The sequence below is a fragment of the Podarcis filfolensis genome, assembly GCF_964270895.1.
Source record: "Podarcis filfolensis genome assembly, chromosome: 3".
Classification (NCBI taxonomy): Eukaryota; Metazoa; Chordata; class Lepidosauria; order Squamata; family Lacertidae; genus Podarcis; species Podarcis filfolensis.
Genome location: NC_139606.1, coordinates 18,839,394 through 18,866,749, shown reverse-complemented (window position 1 = coordinate 18,866,749; position 27,356 = coordinate 18,839,394). Strand labels below are relative to the sequence as shown.

The 27,356-nt window shown below is 44.4% G+C and overlaps 1 protein-coding gene across 5 annotated transcripts in view; it reads right to left on the bottom strand.

Annotated features, from left to right (window-relative positions):
* Positions 1–6,555: 6,555 nt before the first annotated feature.
* KCNS3 (potassium voltage-gated channel modifier subfamily S member 3) overlaps positions 6,556–27,356 on the bottom strand; it is a 71,387-nt gene continuing 50,586 nt past the window's right edge. For 3 of the 5 annotated variants that reach the window (XR_014546475.1, XR_014546476.1, XM_083607312.1), the window contains one exon: positions 6,556–7,273. Coding sequence is in view for 1 of the 5 variants with exons in the window: in XM_083607312.1 (XP_083463438.1) it covers positions 7,236–7,273 (38 nt within the window). In the remaining 4 variants the exon portion in view is untranslated. The remainder of the gene's footprint in view (positions 7,274–27,356) is intronic. The other 2 variants (XR_014546477.1, XR_014546478.1) reach the window with 2 other exon arrangements.

Genomic DNA, 27,356 nt, shown 5'->3' with positions numbered 1-27,356 from the left:
AATTCCATATGTTCTTCCTCCAATAGATTTATTAAAGCTTAAAAGAAGATTATATATATACAGTGGTACCTCGGGTTACATACGCTTCAGGTTACATACACTTCAGGTTACAGACTCCGCTAACCCAGAAATAGTGCTTCAGGTTAAGAACTTTGCTTCAGGATGAGAACAGAAATTGTGCCCCGGCAGCGTGGCAGCAGCAGGAGGCCCCATTAGCTAAAGTGGTGTTTCAGGTTAAGAACAGTTTCAGGTTAAGAACAGACCTCCGGAACGAATTAAGTACTTAACCCAAGGTACCACTGTATAGTTTTTTAATCTTTTTGTATTCTAAAAAGACACTCAGTTTTTGATAAATATATCAAAAACTGAGTGTCTTTTTAGAATACAAAAAGATTAAAAAGTTTAAAAAACTAATCTAAATAAATACAAAAACAACAGAAGAAAAAGGGGGAAACAGGAGGCTTCTGATTCTTTGCCTGTCATATATGTGTGTGTGTGTGTGTGTGTGTGTGTGCGTGTGTGTGTGTGTGAATTCAAAACATTCGTTCCAAGGTAATGCTAATTCCATATGCTCATAAGGGGATATTATTCCATTCAGGGGATTCCAGGTACCAGTTCCCTTTACGTGCCTGCATTCTCTTATCATTACATCTTCTGCTTCTCATCTCATTTTTCTGCAGACAGAGAAATAAATTTTCTTCCCGGAGAAGCTTAAAGCTCTGGATTCTGAGGTGCTCTGTTTTCTGAAATATAGCCAGCGGTATAAATTCAGACGGCAGGGATTATAAATCTCCATGAGGAACATAATGCATTCCCTTCACAAGAGGAAAACGGGAAAAAGGAAAACAACATACAGGCAGATAAAGTCATCTTGTGTTTGCATAAACAAGATAAGTATAAATTATTATGTAAATGATAATGATTTTTCATCTCAGCTCAGTTCATTCAGAATGGGTTATTTTTTTACCCTGGGCCATTACTCATAGACGGCCCAGAAAACTGGGCTTTATCTTTTTTAATTTTTTGCAGGAGAAGAACAAGGACTGACAGCGTTGGTTAAAAATATGCTGCTGTTGTTTCAAAGTTAAGCAGGATTTATTGTGGTTTTAAAACCTCTCTTACTTGACTGCAAAACATGTCATTGAGATAAGCCTACATGGCCACATATCTTTAAAAGGAAGCTAAACGTTTCTCTCACCGTGGAAAGATGTAACCTAGAGCATCAATTCACACACTGATTTGACTTAATATTTGTAGTCTGCTTTTCCATGCTGAGATCCAAGTGGTTCACAATAATAACAAAACCATTAAATGTTTCACAGATACAAGTTGTCTCTACTCATGTACACGTATTTGTAGATTTCAAAGGCAGAATTGACGTCCGGGGGGAACTTTCAACAACATTCAGGGTGTCCTGGTTTTTACTTTTTGGAAATATGGCAACCCTACAGCAGGCAAAAACATTCCTCTTTAACCAGGCCTTGGGTTGACTGACATCCAATGTCCTTTTAAAATGGGGGGGGGGGGTTTACTGGGCTGTTGTTTTTATTTTGATTATGTATTCTGTGTTTTTATAGCATGATATTATCCTGGAAACCACCCTGAGACGTTAATCAGCTGCATCACCACCACCATAATCATAATAGACAGGTACAAAGACTGTACACCCATTGAATGTAATGTATGAACATCCCTTAAGAAACATGAACCTGTGATTCAGCGGCAGCCAATGAGCTTGCCAGTTCCTGAGCAGAATTTTCTTTCCGGTGAGCACAGAACCAGTTCTGCTCTACGACAGAGAGCCATCGTTTTTGCAGGAGGATACAGAATACAATAGGCAACATCAGCAAGGCAAGAGAAATATCTGGCTGGGACCTCTAGGCTTTGGTGACCCCAAATATCAGAAAGGGGGGAAGGTTATTCCAACCTAAAGGTATAGCTGATTGTAGCCCCTTTGCTTTCTCCGCAAAAAAAGTCTACAAAAGCTGTTCACTTTTGTGGTAAAGCTATAAAACAGCCATTAGATATTTCTTAAGCTGGAAGAAAACAGGGATCACATCCTTTGCAAAACGAACCTTGTTTTTTTCAGCTCCTAGGAGTCAAAATAACTTAGAAACTAGAGGGTAAAGCATCAGTAAAGGAAAATATTTAAGAAGGGAACTGGAGCTGTATATGCATATATATCAGATGCTGTGATTATTCATCATGAGCCAGCATCATGCAAATTCAGATATGGAAGGCAACTTTCAATTAGCTGGTCATGCAACACTTACCCATGGCCATGTTTCATAATCAATCACGTAGAAAAGTTGCTTGCCTGCTGTTTATGACCCATGCTGCTACAAGACTAATGCGAAAATAAAAACTCTAATCATTATCGAGAATAAGAAGGGGAAAGAATGTGAGCCTCCTGCTGCGAAATACCATGGGGGAAATCGCCCCAATCTTGGTGACATGTTGGTGTGGATGTATATGTGGCTTGGGGACTTTGATCATTTCTATTTGAACTGCAGCTGGTCCTCATCCTAATTCCAAAAGCCTTCTAGAAGTACTCAGTTTGAGACCTCTAGCAAGAATGATCTGTCTCTGCTGGGCGGGAGGGAAGGAGGCATAGAAAAGAGAGAGAAAGGAGAGTGCCCCAGAGAAAAATGGGTCAGAGAAAGAGTGGGGAAGCAGGCGACCTACTCACTTTTGAGTGCAGCTGACAGGGCCATCTTAAGCTAAGGTTACCAGACGTCCCTGTTTCCCGGGGACAGTCCCCGGATTTACAAATCAGTCCCCATACAAAATCCATTGAAATTGAAAAGTGTCCCTGGATTCATTGAAAAAAATCTGGTAACCTTATCTTAAGCATATCCGGCGCCGTGGCACAAAGCTCCCTCTGCCCCCCCCCCCCATTTCCCAGAGTTGTTTTTTCCCCAGATAATTTTTTATTATTTTCTTCATATTATCTTTTCCAACAATCCTTATGATCACAATATAATCCCTTTGACTCTGCCAAGTCTTGACTTCCCTCCCTCCCCGCAGCTGGTATATACATCACATTCTTATCGTGTATATTATTCTCGTATCTCTACGATTTTGCATTGAAGGTATTATTCCAGTCCTGCTAGCGTCTTTAAACTTTTCTAGTTCTCCTTTAAATATTCAATAAATTTACTCCAGTTGTTATTGTATCTCTGGTCCTCTTGGTCCCGGATCCTCCCTGTCAATTTGGCAAGTTCCGCAAAATCTGTCCTCTTCACCTGCCACTCCTGGATGGTTGGTAAGTCTTGTGTTTTCCATTTTTGGGCCAATAGAGTTCTTGCGGTGGCTGTGGCATACATAAACAAATTCTGATCTTTTATTTTAATATCTCTTCCCACTAGACCTAGCAGAAATGCTTCTGGTCTTTTGGTTTCCCAGAGTTTTTTAGGTAGGACGGCACTGCCGGTGGGGCTGGAGGGTGGCTCCTCTGGCGGGGAAGAGGCCTGGATGCGGCGCCTCCCGGTTCAGCCAGCCGCTTCGCGCCATGGGGGCCACAACAGACAGAGGCCCTGGGCACAGTGCTGCTTCGGCGCGGCATGGCAGAGGCGGGTGAGGGCAGCGAGCTGATGCCAGGAGGCGCCACGTCCAGCCTCTGTCTCTTCCCTGGCGCCCTGGCACCCCGCGCTACTTGTCTCTATGGGTAAGACACCCCTGGTAGCTGACAGAAATTGGAGGGGAAAATGTTGCCCATTTCTGATTTAAAATTTGGATTAGGATCCAGGTTTGAAGACTGAAAAAATGGTTTGCTTATGAAAAGTAGAAGAGTTGGATATTAAGGAGTAAGAGTATTATAAAGCTGACAGAGAATCAAAATACTTCTTTCCCTTTCCCTATGTTTAAAAAAAATGCTTGGTATTTGATGCTAACTTCTGTATATTTTTCCTTTGTTTTTCAAGCTGTATTAAAAAATAATTTTAAAAAAGGACCTGTGAGACCAGGGGCCAGATTCAACTGAATAGCTGTGCTAGTTGGAGCAACCACAAGCCTTGCTAGTGCAATGGGAGCGTCTCCAGCCCTATCGTTCAGCCCCGACACTGAGGTCCAGCTCCGAGGGCCTTCTGGCGGTTCCCTCCCTGCGAGAAGTGAGGTTACGGGGAACCAGGCAGAGGGCCTTCTCAGTAGTGGCGCCCACCCTGTGGAACGCCTTCCCTTCAGGTGTCAAGGAAATAAACAACTATCTGACTTATAGAAGACATTTGAAGGCAGCCCTGTTTAGGAAAGTTTTTAATGTTTGATGTTTTATTGTGTATTAAATTCTGTTGGGAGCCACCCAGAGTGGCTGGGGAAACCCAGCCAGATGAGCGGGGTATAAATAATAATAATGAGATGTCAAGGAAATAAACAACTATCCGACTTTTAGAAGACATCTGAAGGAAGCCCTGTTTAGGGAAGTTTTTAATGTTTGAAGTTTTATTCTGTTTTTAATGTTCTGTTGAAAGCCGCCCAGAGTGGCCAGGGAAACCTAGGCAGATGGGTGGGGTAGAAATTTATTATTATTATTATTATTATTATTATTATTATTATTATTATTATTATTAGGCTTCCCATTCGCCAACCTCTGCTGCCCCCACAATCAGCTCTGGTGGGAGACTGGGAGAACCCCCAGAACGGCATACATGAGAGTGGGAGATCATTCCAACAAGCAGATGGAATGATGGTTAACTGTGCAACACTGAATTCTTCCCCAAGATTCAAATGCCCAAACAGCCATGAAGCTCACTGGGTGACCTCAGACCAGTCGCAGTCTCTTAGACCAGCCTTGTTGTGAAGATAAAACAGGCAGGAGACAAATAATACATGCCACCTCGAGATCCTTTGGAGAAAAGGTGGGATATTAATAATAATAATCAATAAAATTCAATACTTGGCAGTTTCTATTGCATAAAAAGAGATCACAGGGAAGGAGGCTTGGGTTCAACGGGACTGCACTGTGGAAATCAATAAAATTAGACACGTTGAATGCTATTAGTATGGGCAAACAGGGATTTTGTAATAACTACACAAAGGGCAGGCACATCAAACTTTATTACCTGAGACATCCCAGAGAATTTAGTTTCATGTTGACAGGTAAAATATACTGCATTGACATTCTGCAGGGGCAGACAATGTAGTTCTTTCCAGAAGTTGGGGGACTCCCAGTTCCCGTCAGCTTCAACCAGCATGGCTAACAGTCAGGGATCATGGGAGTTGTGGCTGCCCATGACATATTGAGTGTCTCCTGTCTTTAATTCACCAACCCAGTGGTAAAAATGAGACAAGAATGGCCAGGTATCGAGCGTCAAGACTTCCTGAAAGACCCATCACTCACATTTATCACAGCTATACACATAATATAACTGGCTGAGCCAAGGCCAATGCTTATTAAACTGCCAACCCTGAAGATATGGATCTCCTGTGTCCTTGTTCTCCTTTCCATGCTCTGAATTTCCTTCTAAAATTGACAGAAACTGGACACACCATGTTACACAACATAGAGCTCTTCACCAAATGGGTCTTCATCAATTTCTTACAGGGTGTTCAAATGCTAGTGTCAATGGGCTTCCTGTGACATCCTTTTTTTTTTTTTTTGCTGCAGAAATTGCTTTTGGGCCACCTACACATTCATCACTTGCATGCACAAAAAGGTAGCTTTCAGTTTACAGCTCTCCCTTTCTTGCTTCGGTTCTGAGAAGGGAGGAACATGGCCAAGGACTTGAAGTGAGGAATCGCATTACTGAGCTGGAATAAGAAACCAAATCTGGGACAGCTGAGACGGAAGTGGGCTTCCGGTCTCGTTTACACGCACATATTCAATAGTTCCTCCTCACCCCACTGCAACGTGGATGCCATTTAGGAGAGTTTGGACGTCCCAATGACATTAGAAGGCAGATCACAGAAGCACGAAATATTGTGACGTGCTGATATATCACAAGGTCTGAAATTGCCCATCCCTCCCCATATCACTCCTGCTTGAGGGAGCCAGAGTGGTATGGGGGCTTGCCCAGTTCACCGAGATGAACAAACCCCCTACCACTGAGGTTCCCACGAGCAGGAGCTGTACAGGAGCTTTGTTAAATAGTTTTGCTGAGGCGCAGGCACTTTAAGAAAGCTGTCCCCTTGCCTTTTGCTTGATCAGCCAAGAAGCGGCCTTCCTTAAACCACCTGCCTCCCAGCTAATCGAGGCAATTTGAGCTGGCAGTACATCACAACGGCCACCAGCCCAGGCAGGCAGGCGTGAGGTAAATGTGCTGTCAGCGGCTGGGGAAACATCATACCAGTTTCATACTGAGTCAAACCATTGGTCCATCTTGTTGAGTTATTGTCAACACTGACGGGCAGCAGACCTCCAGAATTTTAGGCCACCCTACCTGGAAATGCCAAGGATTGAACTCTTGGCACTTCACTTGAAGTGAATGGTCTGCTGAGGAACCAAGGACTGAGAACTGAGAGATGTTATTAGACTGGGTTGTGTGTGGTTTTTTTTAAGTGGGTTTGGTTTTAACTATTGCTGCTGCATATACAAGCACACACACACTAACAAAAGGACACTGGTGGTCATGACAAAATTTTATTGGTGCTGAGGTAGCCCGCCTTATCGTGAAGTAGTTTACCGGGATATTTGCCCAGTTGGCCTATTGGAAGTTCTTCTTCTTCTTCTCCTTCTTCTTCTTTAAAATGGACATTTCTTAACAAGAACAAGCAAAGGAGGAGCAAGCAGTATCAAGTATAAGTCACAATACATGGTTATTATCGTCATCGTTCGGCAGCGGGAGGAAATGGCGGCAATCATCATGAGAGGAAGCATTTGGCAGAGTTAGGCAGCCCCCCGAGGACCGATGCTTTGTTAATTCATGTAGGGGAGAGGGAAGGGACACACAAACAAATGGACATTATTAGGTCATATGGGGGTTAGGTGATTCTACAGAAACTCTCCTGCTGGCCGAAAGTATAAAATGAGGCTATCAATGGCATGTATGGCTTATTCTTAGTGGGATGGGGGACTGGTGCGAAGCTGTAGCAGCAAATGCACAATAAGCTGTAGCAAAATCCTGTCAGCGTACGGCCTCGTGTTTGCCACTTACTGCTTCTGATTATCTCCCCTAGTGCTGTGTAAGAGAGCTCCCTTTCACCATTCTGATTAGTTGGGTGCTGAAGTCTCTCTTCACTGTGCATGGATTTCATTTGGCTGTGCTTAGTGCCAGAGGGTAACCAGCAGATTACAGGTCCCGTCACAGGTGGGTCTTCGAAGAGACTAAAGATGCACGCTCTATATGAAGGAGACAAACATATTTTCTTTTAATGCCGAGCCCCGGGTTTCGTCAAAAAGCAACTCAAGACACGGCCGGTTCCACGACGGACCTGGAAATCATGGAAACTGGCATGGCGATGGGGCTTTTAATCTATTCGTACTGAGAATTAAGTTAGCACCAACAGCGTCGGAAGATAGGGGAACAAGAGCACACCTCTCTGTATAAAGAACACACACATACACACACACACCACATTCAAACGTTGTTTACTCCCTACGCCAAAGGCCTGTGCTTTTCAAGCTGCACATGAATGCCTCCCCTGCTGTTTTCCTGTGGACAAGCTGTATTATTGCAGGTGGGGAAGCTGCAGATGTCAAACTACATCTACCACCATTGTTGGACCATGCGGCTTGGAGCTGGAATCCAAGTGGAGATTCCTCAATCCTGCTATAACAGAACTTTCAAAACCTTTAGGCACCGGGCAAGGTTATATAACCTATGGATGATCTCACTAAGGCTGGGCGATATCTGGTTTTCAACATCGTGATATATCACCAGCTGAACATCACGAAGTGTTGGCTGGCTCCACAGTTTTCCCCACATTATGATTTTTGCATAGCATAGCATAGCGCACGTACACACCATGATTCGCAATATATTGCCAGGTTCAAAATGATGAAACCGACATCACAATATTGACATCAAAACGGTTTTGGACGATATATCGCCCAGCCCTAGCATGTCACCGTGATGTGGTTGTTCTTCTGTCCCCCTGCCCCTGCCCTGCACTCCCCCAGCACAATGAATTCCAAACTACATCCATGGGAAATTTTAGCCACAGAATAGCCGCGCAACATTTCTTTTGGTTCTATGTTGATTTTTTTTATAAAAACAAAACAAAAAACAAATGGGTGAAATTGAATTGCATTTCTCTGTCTTCTTGTCAGGCTTCAGGGAATCGCCCCCCCACCCCCCCGTGGCAGTAGATAAGCAGAACAAAGGGAAATGAGTATTTTTACCACTTAGAAACTTTAATAATCACAGTAAGAGAACAAAGAACTCATCTCCCAGAAATGGCGGTACTCCCAATTAAGGATCCCACTCCCTTCCGTCCCTATTAATCTACGTCACTTCTACGTCTTGTAATCTGAGCTTGTACCCTCTGCACTTTCTGTTCTAACACTTTCAGAGCTCTCCATGACTTTGGAGAAGGGTGTGTGTGTGTGAATGCTGTCCAGAGATGGTGAATCTGTTAACCTTCTCTCTCCCAGTGTTTCTTCTCCTAGCTGTTCCCCATCCAGTATTTCCTAGCTTCTGCCTTCTGAACTATGCCCCTCTGCAAACCACTGTTCCAAATCTATACCGTCCTCCTGCTCCTGGGAAGATTCAGGATCAGGATCAGGAGGATGGGGAGGCTCCTACCATTCCTCCTCAGTGCAGCCCTCCTCAACACTTGTCAAGAACACTGGTGTATATAATCATCACAACAACATTACAATGATAATATTACTCTTACTATTCAGCATAATCCAGTGCATACAGTGCCCACGTGCAGAGAATGCCCTTGGGTTTCCCCCGCCCTCCACCCTATCATATATGAGCAGCTGGGGCAGATGAAAGTTCAGCCTCATGAGTTCATCAGGCAGCTGTGCTTTATACAAGTCACTTGGGCTCCGTGGCACAAGTGCCCTGCACCAAGTGGAAGGGGAGAACCAGATAAGGATCTAAGAGGAATGAATGTCCCTCCAACTCACCCTGATGGCCTCTTGCATTGCCTGCCCATGCAGTCTTGTTTGCATGCGCAGAAGGAGTAAGCTGGACCCCACACATTGCACAGCAGCGGTACACTCTTACAATGGACTGTGGCGTGCCCATTGCGTTTAGACAAAAATAAATAAATCCAGAGTTTTATCCCTGAGTTTGAATTTGCAATTTGCAATTTACTGTGCACAGCCCAAAAGTAATCTAAATGCCATTCATCTCAGCCGGTGGACGTGCTTAAATGTCTCCCACAGAAATCAATGGGACTTGAAAGTGCTTAACCTCATACACAAGAACTGAACCAATAGATGAGACATCCTAGACTGTCCTACTCAGGGGTGCCAACTTGAATAAAATAATGGGGGCGCCCAGGTAAACCTTGACCCGCATAATCGATCACAAGATGTGGCACACACACACCATTTGAATGGCAATGCCCATCAACTTTTTTTGGGGGGGGGCAGCCCCCTCAAATATTTTATAGGAGGAGGGCGAAGGACCTTGGCCCCTAGGACTTGACTCCTATGGTCCTCCTGTAATTAAAAAACATGTTCTTAAGACACCCATACCCTTTTCTTCAGATCCATGTACTTTATTTCTTATATGCTAATGATTTCTTGCAGTGGAAAAACACACATGAAAGGTTAGACTCTGGTGTGTGTTCCAGAGGCTGGATCCGTTTCATGTGCTCTAAGAATCCAGGTCAAAGTACCTAGGCTAAGGGTACATAGGTGTATGGAGGATGCTAGCAGGGACTCAAAATAAGGATTGGATATATGGGAGCAAGTGGCGCTGTGGTCTAAACCACTGAGCCTCTTGGGCTTGCCGATGGGACAGTCGGTGGTTCAAATCCGCACAATGGGGTGAGCTCCTGTTGCTCGGTCCCTGCTCCTGCCAACCTGTCAAAGTGCAAGTAGATAAATAGGTACCACTGTGGCGGGAAGGTAAATGGCGTTTCTGTGTGCTCTGGCTTCTGCCACAGTGTTCCATTGCACCAGAAGCGGTTTAGTCCTGCTGGCCACATGATCTGGAAAGCTGTCTGCTGACAAACGCCAGCTCCCTCAGCCTGAAAGCCAGAAGGGCGCTGCAACTCCATAGTCTGACTCACCTTAATCATCCTTTTAGCTTTTTACCTTGAAATGGTGGTGGCTGAGGCCCGTTGGAATTGGTGGAGCGGAAGGCAGGGTGACCACAAGCAGGTGGAGCCAAAGACAATGACAGCCAGAGCCAGAGCCAATGACAGACAGAACCAACTAAATCTAGTTCTGTCCTCCCACTCTTCCCTGCTGAGTTCCATCAGGGTAACACTAAGACTAAAGGGTGCTACTTTCTGGGTTGGTTGCAAGTAAGAAGGCAGGCTAAAAGGGATGTGGATGGCACTGTGGGTTAAACCACAGAAGCCTAGGGCTTGCCGATCAGAAGGTCGGCAGTTCAAATCCCTGCGACGGGGGGAGCTCCCGTTGCTCGGTCCCTGCTCCTGCCAACCTAGCAGTTCGGAAGCACGTCAAAGTGCAAGTAGATAAATAGGTACCACTCTGGCGGGAAGGTAAATAGCGTTTCTGTGCGCTGCTCTGGTTCACCAGAAGCGGCTTAGTCATGCTGGCCACATGACTGTATGCCGACTCCCTCGGCCAATAAAGCGAGATGAGTGCCGCAACCCCAGAGTCATCTGCGACTGGACCTAATGGTCAGAGGCCCCTTTACCTTTTTAAGAAGGCAGGCAGGTGAGGGGCTGGTGGGAGTCAGACTGAGGCCGCTGAGACAGTGCCCATTCACCCTAATGGAGCAGCCTCTGCCGCTGACATGACAGCTTTTATTAACATTATCAATTGCGCATTTTAATCTGGTAAGTGTTCATTTGCAGTATGAATATACTGAGGACCTTTGTCTAAATGCAATAAAGTGCATCGCTTCATTACAACTTGCTATAATCAATGCCAACCTAATTCCCGGCTTCCCTTCCAGAGATCCGAGCTATGCACAATGCAGTCTTAATGCCTTTTCCAAACACATGTGAGCAGGCGAGATGGAGATGGGGGCTTAATATCTCTTGTGAACATGAAGGTATGCCTGAAAAAATGCTTTTCCCTACAGCTGGGACTTGCGGTCTTGAAGCCCAACGGGAAGAAAGCCAACACAAAAAACGTACTGGGAAGTGGGAGAGGAATTTTGCAGAGACAAACAAAAAACCCCAAGATAGATGTAGTGAGAAGGGTTATGTGCCCCAACCTGTAATCACAGATTTCCCTCTGCAAATGCATGTCCACATTAGCACCATGAGGCCAACACAGAGCTAGGAGCGTCATGTTTAGCCTTGAAATGTACTGTATTTTTTGCTCTATAAGACGCACCAGACCACAAGACGCACCTAGTTTTTGGAGGAGGAAAACAAGAAAAAAAATATTCTGAATCCCAGAAGCCAGAACAGCAAGAGGGATCGCTGCACAGTGAAAGCAGCAATCCCTCTTGCTGTTCTGGCTTCTGAGATAGCTGCGCAGCCTGCATTCGCTCCATAAGACGCACACACATTTCCCCCTACTTTTTAGGAGGGAAAAAGTGAATCTTATAGAGCAAAAAATACAGTAGTTTCTTCTTGAGGTCAACCCAGAAGGCTGGGTGCTGATGTCTAGAACTTGCTTACTGGTGATTGAGAAAGTGCACCAGTGTCTCTTTTGATGTTCTATGTGGCTGCCAGTTTCTCTGCGCTTGCCAGCATTGTCAGGAGTGATACTGAAGGCGGCTGAGAATGGGAAGTCTGCAGAGGGGGGAAACAGACTGTGTTTGGGTAACCTTGCACCCAAGGGAGACTCCCAAAACATATTCCCCATCAGAACTGCCTTGGACAGTAACACCGCTTCCCCTTTTGATTCACCATCAGTTTCTCTGTGACTTCGGCAGCAGCTACACTAATCCTCGGCCTCCTATCAGATCTGTTTGCATGCCTAGTAACCAACACACATCCGCACTGCCAGCCTGAGCAGACCAGGAAATGCATGGCCAAGATGTCTATCAGGATATAAGCATCATGCAACTTATTGGCACAGCTACTGTCTGTAAATGCAGCTGTGTGAGAACAGTGCAGAGGGGAGCAGAGAGACAGTCTCCCAAGGTTTGCAGGAAACGACGAGAACTACTTTAATATACTGGGAGCGGCCGCAGAGACCATATTAACACCGGTCTTGAAAGACCTACACTGGCTCCCAGTACGTTTCCGAGCACAATTCAAAGTGTTGGTGCTGACCTTTAAAGCCCTAAATGGCCTCGGTCCAGTATACCTGAAGGAGCATCTCCACCTCCATCATTCTGCCCGGACACTGAGGTCCAGCGCCGAGGGTCTTCTGGCAGTTCCCTCGCTGCGAGAAGCCAAGTTACTGGGAACCAGGCAGAGGGCCTTCTCGGTAGTGGCACCCGCCCTGTGGAACGCCCTCCCACCAGATGTCAAAGAGAAGAATAACTACCAAAGAAAAGCCTGCTGGGTCAGACCGATGCCTTTTCTCACTGTGACCAGATAGATGCCTTTGGAAACCGCCAAGCAGGATTCGAGCATAAGAGCGTTCTCCCCTCCTGTGGTTGCCAGCAACTGGTATTCAGAAGGATAGCTGCCAACGTTCATTTTGTGAAGTTGGAAGCACCCTGGATCCTGGTTTCATACAGGTCATTGGAACGGTGACACAAATCCATCAAGTTAATGCAAGAGGGATCCACATATCCCTTGGTTTAAAGGCCAAGCGAGATGAAATGCATGCAATTCACAAATTTAGCATTTTTAAAAATAATGTTTACAAAGTAAATAGCAGGTGAAAGGGCCCTTGATATGGAGAGGCAGGGGGCTTTAACCATGATCCAGATCAAGGAGGGAGGCACACTTGTTTGACTCCAAAGGAAAGCTTCAAATGGTAGGAATGGGAGCAAATTTTCCTAAGCAAAAAGGTGCAGGGCCCCCAACCTGGCTCATGAATACAGTGGGAGACAAAGGGTTAAAGCCCCTTACTTCCTACCTAGGTGGTAATCCAGATCCGCCCTCCCCCAACTTGCTAGTAACTTGTTTTTTAATAAACTGAGTGATAGCTGTATTCATCTTCTTTACACACCAAAAACCTAACCTAAAAGTAGATATAAAAAATATTAAAAATACGTGACATTTGCACACTTAACCACATGACAACATTATCCATTGCAACCCCAAATCTAACCGTATTTTCAGCCTCAGTCCTAATGTTTTCTTCCAGATATATTTCCCTTCAAATAAAACATGAAGCATTGGACAGTCTGTTTCTAAAGCGTTTTTAAAACACCAGAAATTGCATTCCGTTTTTACATAGCCTTGTCATACCCAGCACATATTTTTGATCTCTATCGTCTCTATTTAACCCCAGTTTGCAGCAAAACTTTATGCATCTTTACACAGAAGTCTCCAACTACTTGAGACCACCATCTGGGGATCATTGGACCTGGACTGCTTTCACACACTAATAACCCATCCTGTAGAATTCTATCAGTTATATCGTATCTGCACAATCGGAATAAATTTCAGGAACTGTTATGTGCTGAGCTGAATCCTAGAACAATAGGATCCAGAATGCAGCAGCCTGATTGGTCTGCAGGAGCCACCCAATCCAGCTCCAGGTGGAAGTGAAGCAGCGACCTGATTGGCCTGCAGAAGCAGGCAATCAGGCTCCTGGATGAAGTGAATCAGCAACCTGATTGGCCTGCAGGAGCAGCCAATCAGTCTTCCGGAGGAAGTGAATCCACAACCTGATTGGCCTACAGGAGCAGCCCGGAATTAGCCAATCACATGGGGCCCAATGTGTAAATAATGTATATATAGCTAGACGTTTTGGGGAAAGTTTCCTTCATTGCTACTATAAGCTGAATAAAGAGCATGAAATTCACACTCGACTCCGAGTATATTTCAGGAACCAAAATGCTTTTTCTGTGCAGCCTTTCAGTTTTCATAGCTCCTAATCCAGCTCGAGGTTGCCCTCTGAACTAGCCAGATTTTCACTGAGAATCAATCACAGTCAGTCCATCCTTTGAAAAATAAGACTTTAGAGCCGTCTTGCTCCAAAATGGCAACTAGACATTCCATTTTTTCTAACACTGCCCAAGATTTCCAAAGGAGCTGAGTCTTCTTGGATGCATTTATTTCCAACCAATTTCTTTTCATTCATTTTATAGTCACCCTTGCTTCTACTGTTTAAACCCCATGGAGGGCTGAAGAGCACTGGGTGTCGAAACTGAAAAGGTTTTAGAGGATGGGCCTTAGTTTCACGATTAATGGGCAATTATTGTGCACCAAGCTCTGAGTGAGCTTTCCCTTGCCTGCTCATTTAAAAGAAGCCAGGGAGGGAGGGCAATTACTAGACATAAAGAGAGATTCACTGGCAATAACAGTAATGACTTTTTATCTTCCGTGCAAACCGAAAGCGTGCGTGTGCATACAAACGGAAACTTTAAAATAAAGCAAGCATGGTTTATTCTTAGATTCCTCCCTCTCACTGCCTAGGCTCCCTCTGAAAAGATGAAATGAAATGGTGATGGTGTCGATATGCATGGCTATTTAAAACGTATATTCAAAAAGGCCTCATTAGAACGAGAATGTTCCCTTTCTACATTCATAGTCTCTGTCCAAAAATAGGCAAGTCATTGTGAAATCTATAATCATATCCCACTCCCCGGTGAATCTGTCTGCCCATACACCTTCTCTTTACTTTGCTGGGACGGGTAGGAATGATTGAATTGGGAGGCAAGGAAGGTAAACAGATCAGGCAAAAGATTCCTGCATTGCAGGAGGTTCGACTAGATCAGCCTTTCTCAACCTGTAGGTCCCCAGATGTTGTTGGACTACAACTCCCATCACCCCTAGCTAGCAAGGCCAGAGCTCAGGGATGATGGGAGTTGTAGTCCAACAACATATGGAGAGCCACAGGTTGAGAACCGCTGGACTAGATGATCCTGGTGGTCCCTTGTAACTCAGCAATTCCAGAATTCTAACTACAGTGGTACCTCGGGTTAAGTACTTAATTCGTTCCGGAGGTCCCTTCTTAACCTGAAATTGTTCTTAACCTGAAGCACTACTTTAGCTAATGGGGCCTCCTGCTGCCGCTGTGCCGCCGGAGCACGATTTCTGTTCTCATCCTGAAGCAAAGTTCTTAACCCGAGGTACTATTTCTGGGTTAGCGGAGTCTATAACCTGAAGCGTATGTAACCCGAGGTACCACTGTATTGCCATAGTGACTGTGACTGATAGGAATCTTGATACATGCCTTCCTTGGGTTCTACAAACACACACACATTCAAAGGATGATGCCATCCATGCCTCTGTGTGAAAAGAAACAACAGAAACTGTGGTTTGATTCCAAGACTCAAAAGATACAGAGAGTGGTATCAAAGTCCACTTATTTCAGTGGGTCATACCCTGAGTATGACTTAGCTGGATGTCACCAGAGTGATAATAATAATAATAATAATAATAATAATAATAATAATAATAATTTATTTATACCCCACCCATCTGGCTGGGTTTCCCCAGCCACTCTGGGTGGCTCCCAACAGAATTTAATACACAATAAAACATCAAACATTAAAAACTTCCACAAACAGAGCTGCCTTCAGATGTCTTCAGATGATAGTTGTTTATTTCCTTGACATCTGATGGGAGGGCGTTCCACAGGGCGAGCGCCACTACCGAGAAGACCCTCTGCCTGGTTCCCTGTAACCTCACTTCTCGCAGTGAGGGAACCTCCAGAAGGCCCTCAGCGCTGCACCTCAGTGGTCGGGCTGAACACTGGTATACTGGGCCGAGGCACTGGATCTGCCTCTTGGTTGGAGTGCTTAAGCTGCATTTCTTGTAATATTTGTAAATAAACTCAAATATTGCAAGACACCATAAGCCTCGAATGACCTCCTTCCAAAGGAAGACAAACCCAGGTAAGAACTGCAGCCCTAGAACTTCTCACTGCTTGGAACAGCCTTCATGCAAAGACTTTCAGATCCTCCCTCTGAATGTTGAACAGGGGGAAAGGTTGCAATTTGATTTAGTGTGATTTTCATTGTTTATATGAAATCACCATACTTGTAGCTGCTCCCAGAAAAGAATTAAGAACTGTTTGATGTTGTGTGTGTGTTTTTTTAAGCTGCAACCCAGACAGCATTTTCTTTGATGATCCACTGTAGACAAACATTATAATAACATGACTTAAAGAGTTTGAAAATTCAAGTAAATAACCGCAAGGATCTTTTTTAGTGGCAGGCAAAAGCTTGGCCGCGTTTCCGAAATGATGAAAGGAGAAAAAGTACTAATGGCCATTTTGGCAGGATCTGAAATGAGGGTAGGTTCCAAAATGACCACCTCTGAAGATCAGCAGAAAATGCAATTCTGTCAGCAGTTTCTGTATCAGCAGAAAAACCTACATGAGAGGTATGATACGCTAGGCCCTGCCTTCTCTCTCTGTCCTCAACAAAGCCTTGGCAAAATGAAGAGCACGTACGCATTTGCAGCTAAAAATGCAGAGAGGTTGTTTTTTCACCACAGGAAAACCACTGGAAAACAGAGGGGTGGCAGGGATGTCTTCATGCAATGCGCATTACATGATTGGTTTTCCTGGAAGCTCCTCCTAACTGGGACAGGGGGCGGGCGGGTGTGGGGGATTCCCTGGTCCTGAATGGGGTAACTGTGCCCCTGAAGGACCAGGTGTGCAGCCTGGGAGTCATTTTGGACTCACAGCTGTCCATGGAGGCGCAGGTTAATTCTGTGTCCGGGGCAGCTGTCTACCAGCTCCATCTGGTATGCAGGCTAAGACCCTACTTGCCCGCAGAATGTCTCGCCAGAGTGGTGCATGCTCTAGTTATCTCCCGCTTGGACTACTGCAATGCGCTCTACGTGGGGCTACCTTTGAAGGTGACCCGGAAACTGCAATTAATCCAGAACGCGGGAGCTAGACTGGTGACTGGGAGTGGCCTCCGAGACCATATAACACCGGTTCTGAGAGATCTGCATTGGCTCCCAGTACGTTTCCGAGCACAATTCAAAGTGTTGGTGCTGACCCACCCTGGAAGAGTGGCAGATGAAGGTGATGGACTATATGGAATTAGCGGAAATGACTGGCAGAATCCGAGACCTGGGAGAAGAGTTGGTGGAAGAAGATTGGAAGAAATTTAAAGACTATCTGCAGAAACACTGTAAAATTAATGAATGTTAAAAATGATGTTGGATTGAAAATAAGTGGCATTAGCAACAAAGTTAATGAGAATATGCAAAAATGAATTGATAATGGAAGATAAACGAAAGAGGGTAAGGATTTGCTGATTTGATTATTTAAATGGGAATACAAAAAGGGGAGGTGTGAGGAGGTCAAGGAAATAAGCTTATGAGTTTAAAGTTACAAAAAATGGATTTGTTTTTAATTCTTTTTTATCTATCTGTTTTTTGTATTTTGTATTTTTCTTTTTCTTTTTTATGTATTTTTGTATGTTTTCTTTTTTTATCTTTTTCTTTTCCTATGGTTTTTTTGTATTCTGTAAACCTATGTTTTTGTAAAATTTCAATAAATATTTTTTAAAAAAAATCAAAGTGTTGGTGCTGACCTTTAAAGCCCTAAATGGCCTCGGTCCTGTATACCTGAAGGAGCATCTCCACAGCCCATCGTTCAGCCCGGGCACTGAGATCCAGTGCCGAGGGCCTTCTGGCGGTTCCCTCATTGCGAGAAGTGAGGTTACAGGGAACCAGACAGAGGGCCTTCTCGGTAGTGGCGCCCACCCTGTGGAACACCCTCCCTTCAAATGTGAAGGAAATAAGCAGCTATCCTATCTTTAAAAGACATCTGAAGGCAGCCCTGTTCAGGGAAGTTTTTAATATTTAACACTGTACTGTTCTTAACACTTGATTAGGAGCCGCCCAGAGTGGCTGGGGAAACTCAGCCAGATGCGTGGGGTATAAATAAATTATTATTATTATTATTATTATTATTATTATTATTATTATTATTACTCCTCTTTATGAAGATGCAGTCTGTGCACATGTGCAATGACTGTCTCTACTGTACACACCTCAGCTTAACTGTGAAGTGAACAAGGCTTACATTTTCAAACAGGGAGGAAAATGCACCCAATAGCAGAGTTTTCCAAGAAACTATAGGATAGATACATTGCAGCAAACTTTCTGTGTACACGGCTTCAAACACCAACAGCGGGCTTGTGATGGTGCCGGAGTAAATAATAATGTGTAAACAGCCCTAAATCAGTGAGGGGTTTTTTGTTTTGTTTAGGGGGGAGGGGATAGCATTTATGCAACTGTAGGGTTGCCATATTTCCTGAGGTAAAAACATGAACAAAAAAAGTTGCGGGAATACAAATTATTAAATGTGTTAATACGAACGGAAGTTAAAAATATTGTAGCTGTTGGATTACGATGAAGACTGAAATGTAATTGGATTAAATAAGACTCTGGAAGCAGAATTAAGCGAAATTATCGTACCTTGAAATCTAGCACATCTAAAATGTGTAATTGGCTTTTTAACTGATTGGTATTTGAATTAGAATGGTAATTTGGTATTGATACAATGTACCATATATTGGACTTTTGTAATTGAAAATTAATTAAAAATATTTTTTCAAGAAGAAAAATATTGAACTTTTTTAAAAAACAATCACCCACTTGCCCCCCGGCCAAGCCGTCGACACCAGAGCCCAGGTTGTCTGCACCTGTACCTGAACCCGAGCCACTCACATACACACACAATTTTTTTTAACCCTCCAAAAGCCCGATTGGCTTAAAATTGTAAAAATCCCCCCGGATGCACATGTAGGCACCTCAAAAGAGGACATGTCCAGGATTTCCCGGACATATGGCAACCCTCTGCAACTGAGCAGACAACTAAGACATGGTACATAGGTAGCTCCCTGTAGAGAAATTTCAAGCATCTGAACTGTCAGGATGAGCAAGAATGGCTGGTGGCACCCACACAAGAGCCCCCCAGGGAGGACATAGAATAAAACTAATTTTCCCAAGGCAGCTCAGAAAAATATCTTCACGATGTCCTATGCATGTTGATTCAGAAATGCACTCCACCGAGTTCAAGAGGACTTATTGCAAGCAAAGTGGGCAGAGGATTAAGACTGCAGTCTAAAACAATTAAACCACAAATGCAATAATCGAAGAACAAAAAACAACAACAAAGGATACAAGAACAGCAAAGCAGCAACCTCAAAGGGGTTTTTTCCTCTTTGCAGTTAATGCTAACTGCACCGTTACTTGCAACATCACAGGTACTGCTTTGCACAGACGACTAATGAACACGCACACACAACAAAAACCTCCCCCCCCCAACTATTAAGTTTTCAGGATTTGGCCCAAGGGATTCCAGCAGCAGCAGCAAGCACTGTTTTCTCACAAGAGCACTCTGCATAAGCCACACATTCCTGTAATGCAGCAAAGCCCTGGACGCAGTTCAGCACACCGCACATTAGCAGCAATTAGCTTTGTGCCAACCTTTCTTAAGGAAATGCAGCAATGTTTTGACAGGTACCCAGCCAGCACAGATAGCAATCTATTAGGCAACTTTGCACATATTAGCATTTCATTGGGAGGGGGGAGCCCTCCAGGTGAGGGGATGGGGAGTCGGGAGAAACCTATACTACTGGCCACACGCTCACTTAAGGAAGTTAGTTTATCCCACAATGAATCATAGGTGATTTCGTTTCCCACATTTGTGGGCTTTCTGTCTGTGCCGGAGACAGTCATCCAATCCTAAAGCTTACAGCTATTTGTCTCAGCAGCCAAGGGAAGATACGAAAGTGCACTATGCCCAGGGCTGAAACTAAGTTCCGGCACCTCTCAGCCCCTCTGCCATTATAAGAGAACAGGTAAAGGAGCCCTGGACAGTTAAGTCCAGTCAAAGGCGACTATGGGGTTGCAGCGCTCATCTCACTTTCAAGCCGAGGGAGCCGGCGTTTGTCCACAGACAGCTTTCCGGGTCATGTGGCCAGCATGACTAAACTGCTTCTGCTGCAACGGGACACTGTGACAGAAGCCAGAGCGCACGGAAACGCTGTTTACCTTCCCGCCGCAGTGGTACCTATTTATCTACTTGCCTATTTGCTTGATTGGCAGGAGCTGGGACAGAGCAATGGGAGATCACTCTGTCACGGGGATTCGAACCGCCAACCTTCTGATCGGCAAGCCCAAGAGGCTCAGTGGTTTAGACCACAGTGCCACCTGCGTCCCATGTATAAGAGAACAAGGGAGGCCTTCATGGAGAGCTTTGGCACCTCTTTTTCTAGAAAAATAGCACTGAGTCAGACCATTGGCTCTCCCAGCTCAATACTGTCTGCAATGACTGGAGCGGCCCTACAGGATTTCATACCTCAGTCATTCCCATCCCCGCCTGGAGAGGAATCCTTAAAGTATCCTGTAAACATTAATTCAGAATGCCTTTGCTTGCCAGGAGTTTTTTTAAAAAAATATTCTTACAACCAGCAGTCTCACCAAACTATTTGTTTCCTTACTCTGCTGCTACACATACCAAACGCCAACAATATATTATACTATAACTTACACTGGTGGTGTTGTTATTATTAGTTATTGAATTTATAGCCTGCCCTATACCCAGAGGTTTCAGGGTGGCTCACAGAACAAAATCAGAATATAAAACCACAAAATATATAATCAAAATAAAAACAACAACCCAATAAACCTCCCCACAAAAGAGCCACATTTTAAAAGGGTATAGGATGTCAATCTGGTCAACCAAAGACCTGGTTAAAAAGGAATGTTTTTGCCTGGCACCTAAAGGTGTATAATGAAGGCACCAGGCGAACTTCCCTGGGGAGAGCATTCCACAGATGGGGGGCCACTGCAGAGAAGGCCCGTCAAAAGGTGAGAAATGGGACTCACTGTACTCTCCTGATCTACATCCCTAAACTGGTTTGGGCATTCACGACTCAAAGCTCAAGATAGATTCACTTTCCTAGGCATATCATAATGGGTATCCTGTGAAGAGAGTGCTTGAATACTGTAGCCAGAATAGCACCCCTGGATATTATAAGACAATTCTCATCATCTCATTGAAAGAGTTGGGTTTGCTTAGTGTGGAGAAGGGATGTTTAAAAGAGAAACATCAAATACCACATACTAATATTACTATAGAAGAAACATCAGCATGCTGAAGGGGTTTGTACTCTGGCTGTCCTTTGAAAGATGGGCCCTGGGAGGCAAGAGGGGGAGGAAGACAAGGCAAGATATCACCCTCTCCAGAGGCCATGCTTAATGCTCCCATGGCGAGTTATCAAGTGACTCTTGCGTCACTAGCCCCAAAAGAACACCCTTTTCCAAGGCGTGACATCTTATTAGTTTTCCTTTTCCTAAAGTGTAAGCAGAATCCATAGTCACTTCCCTTCACTGTTACAAAACAGTGGGTGGAGTCATAAAGATGCCCAGAAGGGCTGGCTGAAGCCTTTAAATTATTCCCAATCTTAATCTTTTAAATGTTCCCTAAGACTCTCATGGAGCATTACCAGTACAGAATGCAGATGCTGATGAGAAAGTCTACTTACATCTCCATCTACTTTCTTTCTCACTCCCTGAATGATCAAACCAAAGGAGATCTCTATGCCTCTAGAGCCCTAGTGACCAAGGAGCCAGCAGAGGGAGGTGTCACAATGAAGGGCGTGTCACAAGGACCTCCGCAACCTAGCAACCACCAGCACTCAACTGACACTACTCTCAACTGACACTACTAAGTTTCCTTATATGGCTTTTAATCCAAGCTCAGCTTTTTACAAGTATGTAAAATGAAATTTATTCCTTTATAGTCAAGCTTCCGTTGTTCCTGCACCTACTGAGCATTAGCTATCTAATTTACCTCTCTGCCTCTCTGGTGCAACTGCCACACACTAAAAGGCTATGGAAAGGGCCCTGTGTCTTCAACAATTCACAAAGTGATACATTGCAGCTCTGCAGCAGCCCTCTCCTTCTTTTTAGTGTCATCCTGTATTGCTGAACAGTGGAAAATCAGAAATCACCCCTTGCGTGTTTATTAATTTTATTACCCTCCTTCACTAGCAGGTCCCAGGGCAAGTTACAACTATCTGGAATTATTGTTGTTGTTGTTATTAATTAAATTTGTATACCATCCTATGCCCACAGGTTTCAGGGCTGTTCACAGGATAAGATCACAAAATACAAATACAAAATACATAATAAAAACAAAAACCCAATAACCCCATTCCCAACACATTTTAAAAGGGCATTGGATGTCAATCAGATGGACCAAAGGCCTGGTTAAAAAGGAATGCTTTTGCCTGGCGCCTACAGGTGTATAATGTAGGTGCCAGGCAAACTTCCCTGGGGAGAGCATTCCACAGATGGGGAGCCACTGCAGAGAAGGCCCGTTCTCATGTTGCTACCCTCTGGACCTCTCAAGGAAGAGGCACACAAAGAAGGGCCTCAGAAGATGATCTCAGAGTCCAGGAAGGTTCATATGGGAGCAAGCTGTCCTTGAGGTATTGCGGTCCTGAGCCATTTAAGGCTTTATAGGTCAGAACCAGCACTTTGAATTGGCCCGGAAACTAATTGGTAGCTATTGAAGTCGGGTTGTTACATTACAATGAAGAGAAGGGCAGAGATGCTCAGAATAAATAAATTAAAACATGCCCCCTCCCCTGTGCCATAGTGTGATTTTTTTGTCTTTAGCCTGCCTGAGAAAGGACATCACAGTGCTTGAACACCAACCTGCTTGAACACCCACATGCTTCCCTTAACAATTTGCTGTCACCACGGCTATGAATTCTTATGCCCTGAACTAGTAGTGCAAAACTTCACCACTGCCTCCTTTACGGCCCCTGGGCACAATCTAGTAGATAAAGCTAGAACGGGGGGGGGGGCGCCAGGGGCGAATTGGAAGATGGCCGACAATACCATCTCTCCGTCTTACACGGGGTAATTAAGAGGCTGATATGGGAGTATGCAGCCTCCCTTGTTACCCCAGGGAATGGGGAAACACTGCCTCGCCTGCTGTTGCCATAAATCACCCCCGAGTTCGAAAAAAGGGGGTGAAGGCACTAGGTGCACAGCACCCGTGGGAGACGGCTCACTCGGACGCTGTCTCTGATTGCGCGAACTGGTTGCAGGAGCTCAAAATAAACAATTAGTGAGAAGCAAATGCACATATTTCAAGTGAAGAATGGGAGTTAAGACTGCTAATTGAAGTGACCTCTGTGAAGTAGAGCCACGGGTTGGATTCAACAGGACAATAAATCAAGAAGAAGATACATCAAAGGGTCGGTATGTTGGAATGGGACTGAAAGGGGGGGGGGCTTTTCTTTTTTTCTCTATGTGATTACCTAACAACCCCTCCCCAAGAAAGAACCGTTGCACAATTGACTATAAGCGGGATGATTAAAAAACTGTGTGGAAATGAATTATTAACCAAAGGTTTGCCTTATGGAGACTTGGAAAAGAATAAGGGCTTTTGGAATGACGCAGCCATGGCGCAGAGAGTCGCCATGTTGGCAGGTTTTGTCGAAAGATTGATGATCGAGGAGGAGGAAGCTATGGCTGTTATCATATTGGACTCCTGGCAGAACCTCCTCGGAAGATCGAGAAAGGGAGTGACAGGCCTGCGAAGATTAAAGAACGGAAGGTAAAATTGTTTCTCTATGGAAGTGATGAAAGGCGGCAGCCGTCTGAATATGACTCTTGGATGAATGGAAAAACCTACACAGGATTACAAAAACATTTGTTTTCAACTCGCTTGCAGAGACTATCAGAGGCCACCAAGAAAAAGGAAAAATATATGAAAATAACAAGAAGAGATGTGGAAAACAACAAGAAAGTATTGGACAGAATTGTGAACATTATTTGGACAGAATTGTGGATATTAAAGCAGCAGCAACAAGATGATTGGATCCCTTTCGGAACTTGAAATATGGGTACCCCCAACAAAAATTTAAAATTTGGCTCTGTAATTTGGAATTAATGTGATTTGATTTGATTGGTCTGTTAATAAAAATTATTTTTTTAAAAAAAAAGATAAAGCTAGAACATTTTACGTAACTGCTTTGGAGAACTTTTAAAAAATAAACAGTTTATAAAGCTTCTGTTATATTTAAAGGAGAGAACTTAACAACGACTCACCAAATTATAAGGCATATGTATGAACAAAACAAAGGTTACAAATAAAGTCCGATGGCAAGAAACTAAATCTTTGGAGTACGACTCCAACTTTCTCATGGGGACTGGGGATAGAATCTCACCCACAGAACTGATTGGTATAACCTGTCATTAACCTGAATTTCTGCACTTGCAAGGTTATAAAGACAAGGCTTAAGTGTTTGTGGATAGCATGCAGGGTCTCCTGTGCCCTGCATAGGTCCTTACCTCTTAGTCAGGCTACAAAAAAAAAAAACAGGAATTATCCAAACTATGCAGAATATGCACCTTTCCTTATTTTTGACAATTTGTTGGTCACATAATCCAGCTTTTCTTATCCCTTGTATACATTCTTGACCCAGGTTACATGAAGCTCTGAGTAAGCCTCTCTAACTTTACTCCAGGGAATAAAGTTTTGCTTTCTTGAGTTTCCACCACAAACAGAAACTTGACACTCTTCCTACTTTCACATTGCAGAGATTACTGTGCTTTAGAAAGATCAGGAGAGTAGAAATAATTTCAGATAAGGTTATCGGTTCCTGCCAAAATTCATCCACCCCAAATATTTTGCCTAATGTATTATGATCTGGAAGCGGCTGGAGTCAAGATGCAATTTTGCGCCAAGTGAAATGATAATTTTTACTCAAGTCATATGAACTCCTGCAGCTATTGCTTCATGATTGGTTAAAGCAAGAAAAACATATCACTCTTTCTTGGATATAATTCAACATTATATATGCTTGCAGTCTTTCAGGCTCACAGCCAGTTATTACATCCAAAATGGCAGTCCCAATCCACAGCACCAGGGAAAACTTGAACATTTTGAAAAACTTAGCAATTTCATATTCAAAAGCAAGCCAGCTCCCTTTAGGTAGATTTGAACAATAAAGAACCAGTTTGACATCAGGTGAAGATCAGGTGGGCAAAGCTTGGCCAAAATGGCCTCAACCTTGAGAGTAAATGGGCAAGTCTGATTAGACCCATGGGCCTGAGGTTCTCCAATTCTGGAGTAGAGCGTCTGACTAGGACTGGGCTTAAATCCCTGCTCAACTACAAAACTCATTTGGTCGGCTACTCTCTCTTATTCTGTTCCAGGGGTAGACAATGTGATGTCTTGCAGAAACTACAACTCCCATCATTCCTGACCTTCAGCCATGTTGGCTGGGGCTGATGGGAGTTTTCACCCACCAACAAGATCTAGCAGGAACCATGTTGGTCTTTCTTGGCCTTTCATGATACCCCAAACCAGCTGCCTGAGGCAGTTGCCTCACTCTGGCTAACAGTAGGGCCAATCTTGCCAAAATGGAAATAGTAAGGTAAAGGGACCCCTGACCACTAGGTCCAGTCGTGGCCAACTCTGGGGTTGCGGCGCTCATCTTGTTTTATTGGCCGAGGGAGCTGGTGTACAGCTTCTGGGTCATGTGGCCAGCATGACGAAGCTGCTTCTGGCGAACCAGAGCAGCGCGCGGAAATGCCGTTTACCTTCCCACTGGAGCAGTACCTATTTATCTACTTGCACTTTGATGTGCTTTCGAACTGCTAGGTTGGCAGGAGCAGGGACCGAGCAACGGGAGCTCACCCCGTCGCGGGGATTCGAACCGCTGACCTTCTGATCGGCAAGTCCTAGGCTTTGTGGTTTAACCCACAGCGCCACCCGCGTCCCAATGTGGAAATAGTCAGGGTCTAAAGTGAAGCACAGTAGAGGAAAGGAGAAAGGCTAGGGCCCAGCTCTCCCAAAACACTCATCTCTCCTGTGAAGTGGCACAAGGATTTCTCAAGTTAACAATAAAAGCCACTGAGATGGGCTTGTTGTTTGGACTAGGGCTACTCTGAAAGCATTGGCTTCCCATAGACTTTCCCGTCCTCTGTGTTTCTGCAGACAAAAGCACACAAGCAGAGAAAATCTTAGGAAATGAAAACAGCACTACAAAAAACAGCCAACTTTTTAAAGGATTTGCACGGCATCGAGACTGAAAGATTCGGAAAGGCTAGGAAGCGTACGCTCTGTAGCATCAGTCACAGCAATTTTTCTGAGCGCTTATCAGTGTGCCACACAAATTGCAGGATGTGGTTCTTTGGGGCTTTAAAAAGTAATAATAAAAGACAGAGACAGAGAGGTGCTCAGCGCACTGAAAAGTTGTAATGGGTTTATAAGAGCTATTGATTAATCTGAGAGCATTAAAAGAACTTTATCCAGACTTTTAGCAGATCTTGGTCATTTCACAAAGAATAAGGGACTCAGGCACAGGCGGGATGAGTCAGCATGCTGTAAGCCAGCTGTGCTTGTGGAGGCTGAACTTACTGCACTGACATTGTCCTTCAAAACTCACAAAAGCTGTTTAAAAGGAGTGGTTTAGAAGGGAGTTGCTATACTCATGACTGCATATACCAGCTGAACCAAGAAGAACCTGGTAACTAACGATACTTCTAGCCAATCATGTCTTCCAGGGTGCGTCTCTGCACAACAGCCTTGCCAGGTATTCCAAGAAAACTGTTGCATGCAGCAAACCCAGTGCTTTGCTTGCCTTCAGCCAAGATAATGTCTGTGCTGGTACGTGGAACAGCAAAGAACAGCAAAGGCATATGTCTGCCTTGCTCACCCCACCACCAGCTAGCCAGGGCTGGGCGATATATCAATATATCATCCAAACCCAGTTTGAAGTCCATATTGCGATATTGGTTTCATAACTTTTGACCTGGCAATATATCACAAATCACGATGTGTGTTAGGGCTGGGTAAAATATGATCCAAAACCAGTTTGAAGTCCATTTTTGACTTGAATCATGATGTGTATGTGTGTGTGTGTGTGTGTGTGTGTTATGCAAAAATCACAACGTTGGGAAAGCCAGCCAATGCTTTTCTCGATTCCTGCAGCCCCTGCTAACTCCGCCAGCTCAGTTCTCCCCTCCCTGTGTGTGTGTGTGTGTGTGCGCGCAGCAAATCACAAGAGCAGCGCTGGCAAAAATCACAATGCGGGAAAAACCATCCTTATTTCAGACATCATATATTGCAATGTTTAGTTGGTGATATATCATGATGTTGAAAACCAGATATCACCCAGCCCTAGTCAGTGCTATCAATTTAATGTCCACTGTTTACGCCTGTGCTTCTCCCTCAAAGACCCCTTCTTAGCCACTGGGGAAAACTTGAGTTGCTTATACAAATTCAGCTAGAAGTGTCTAGCCCATTG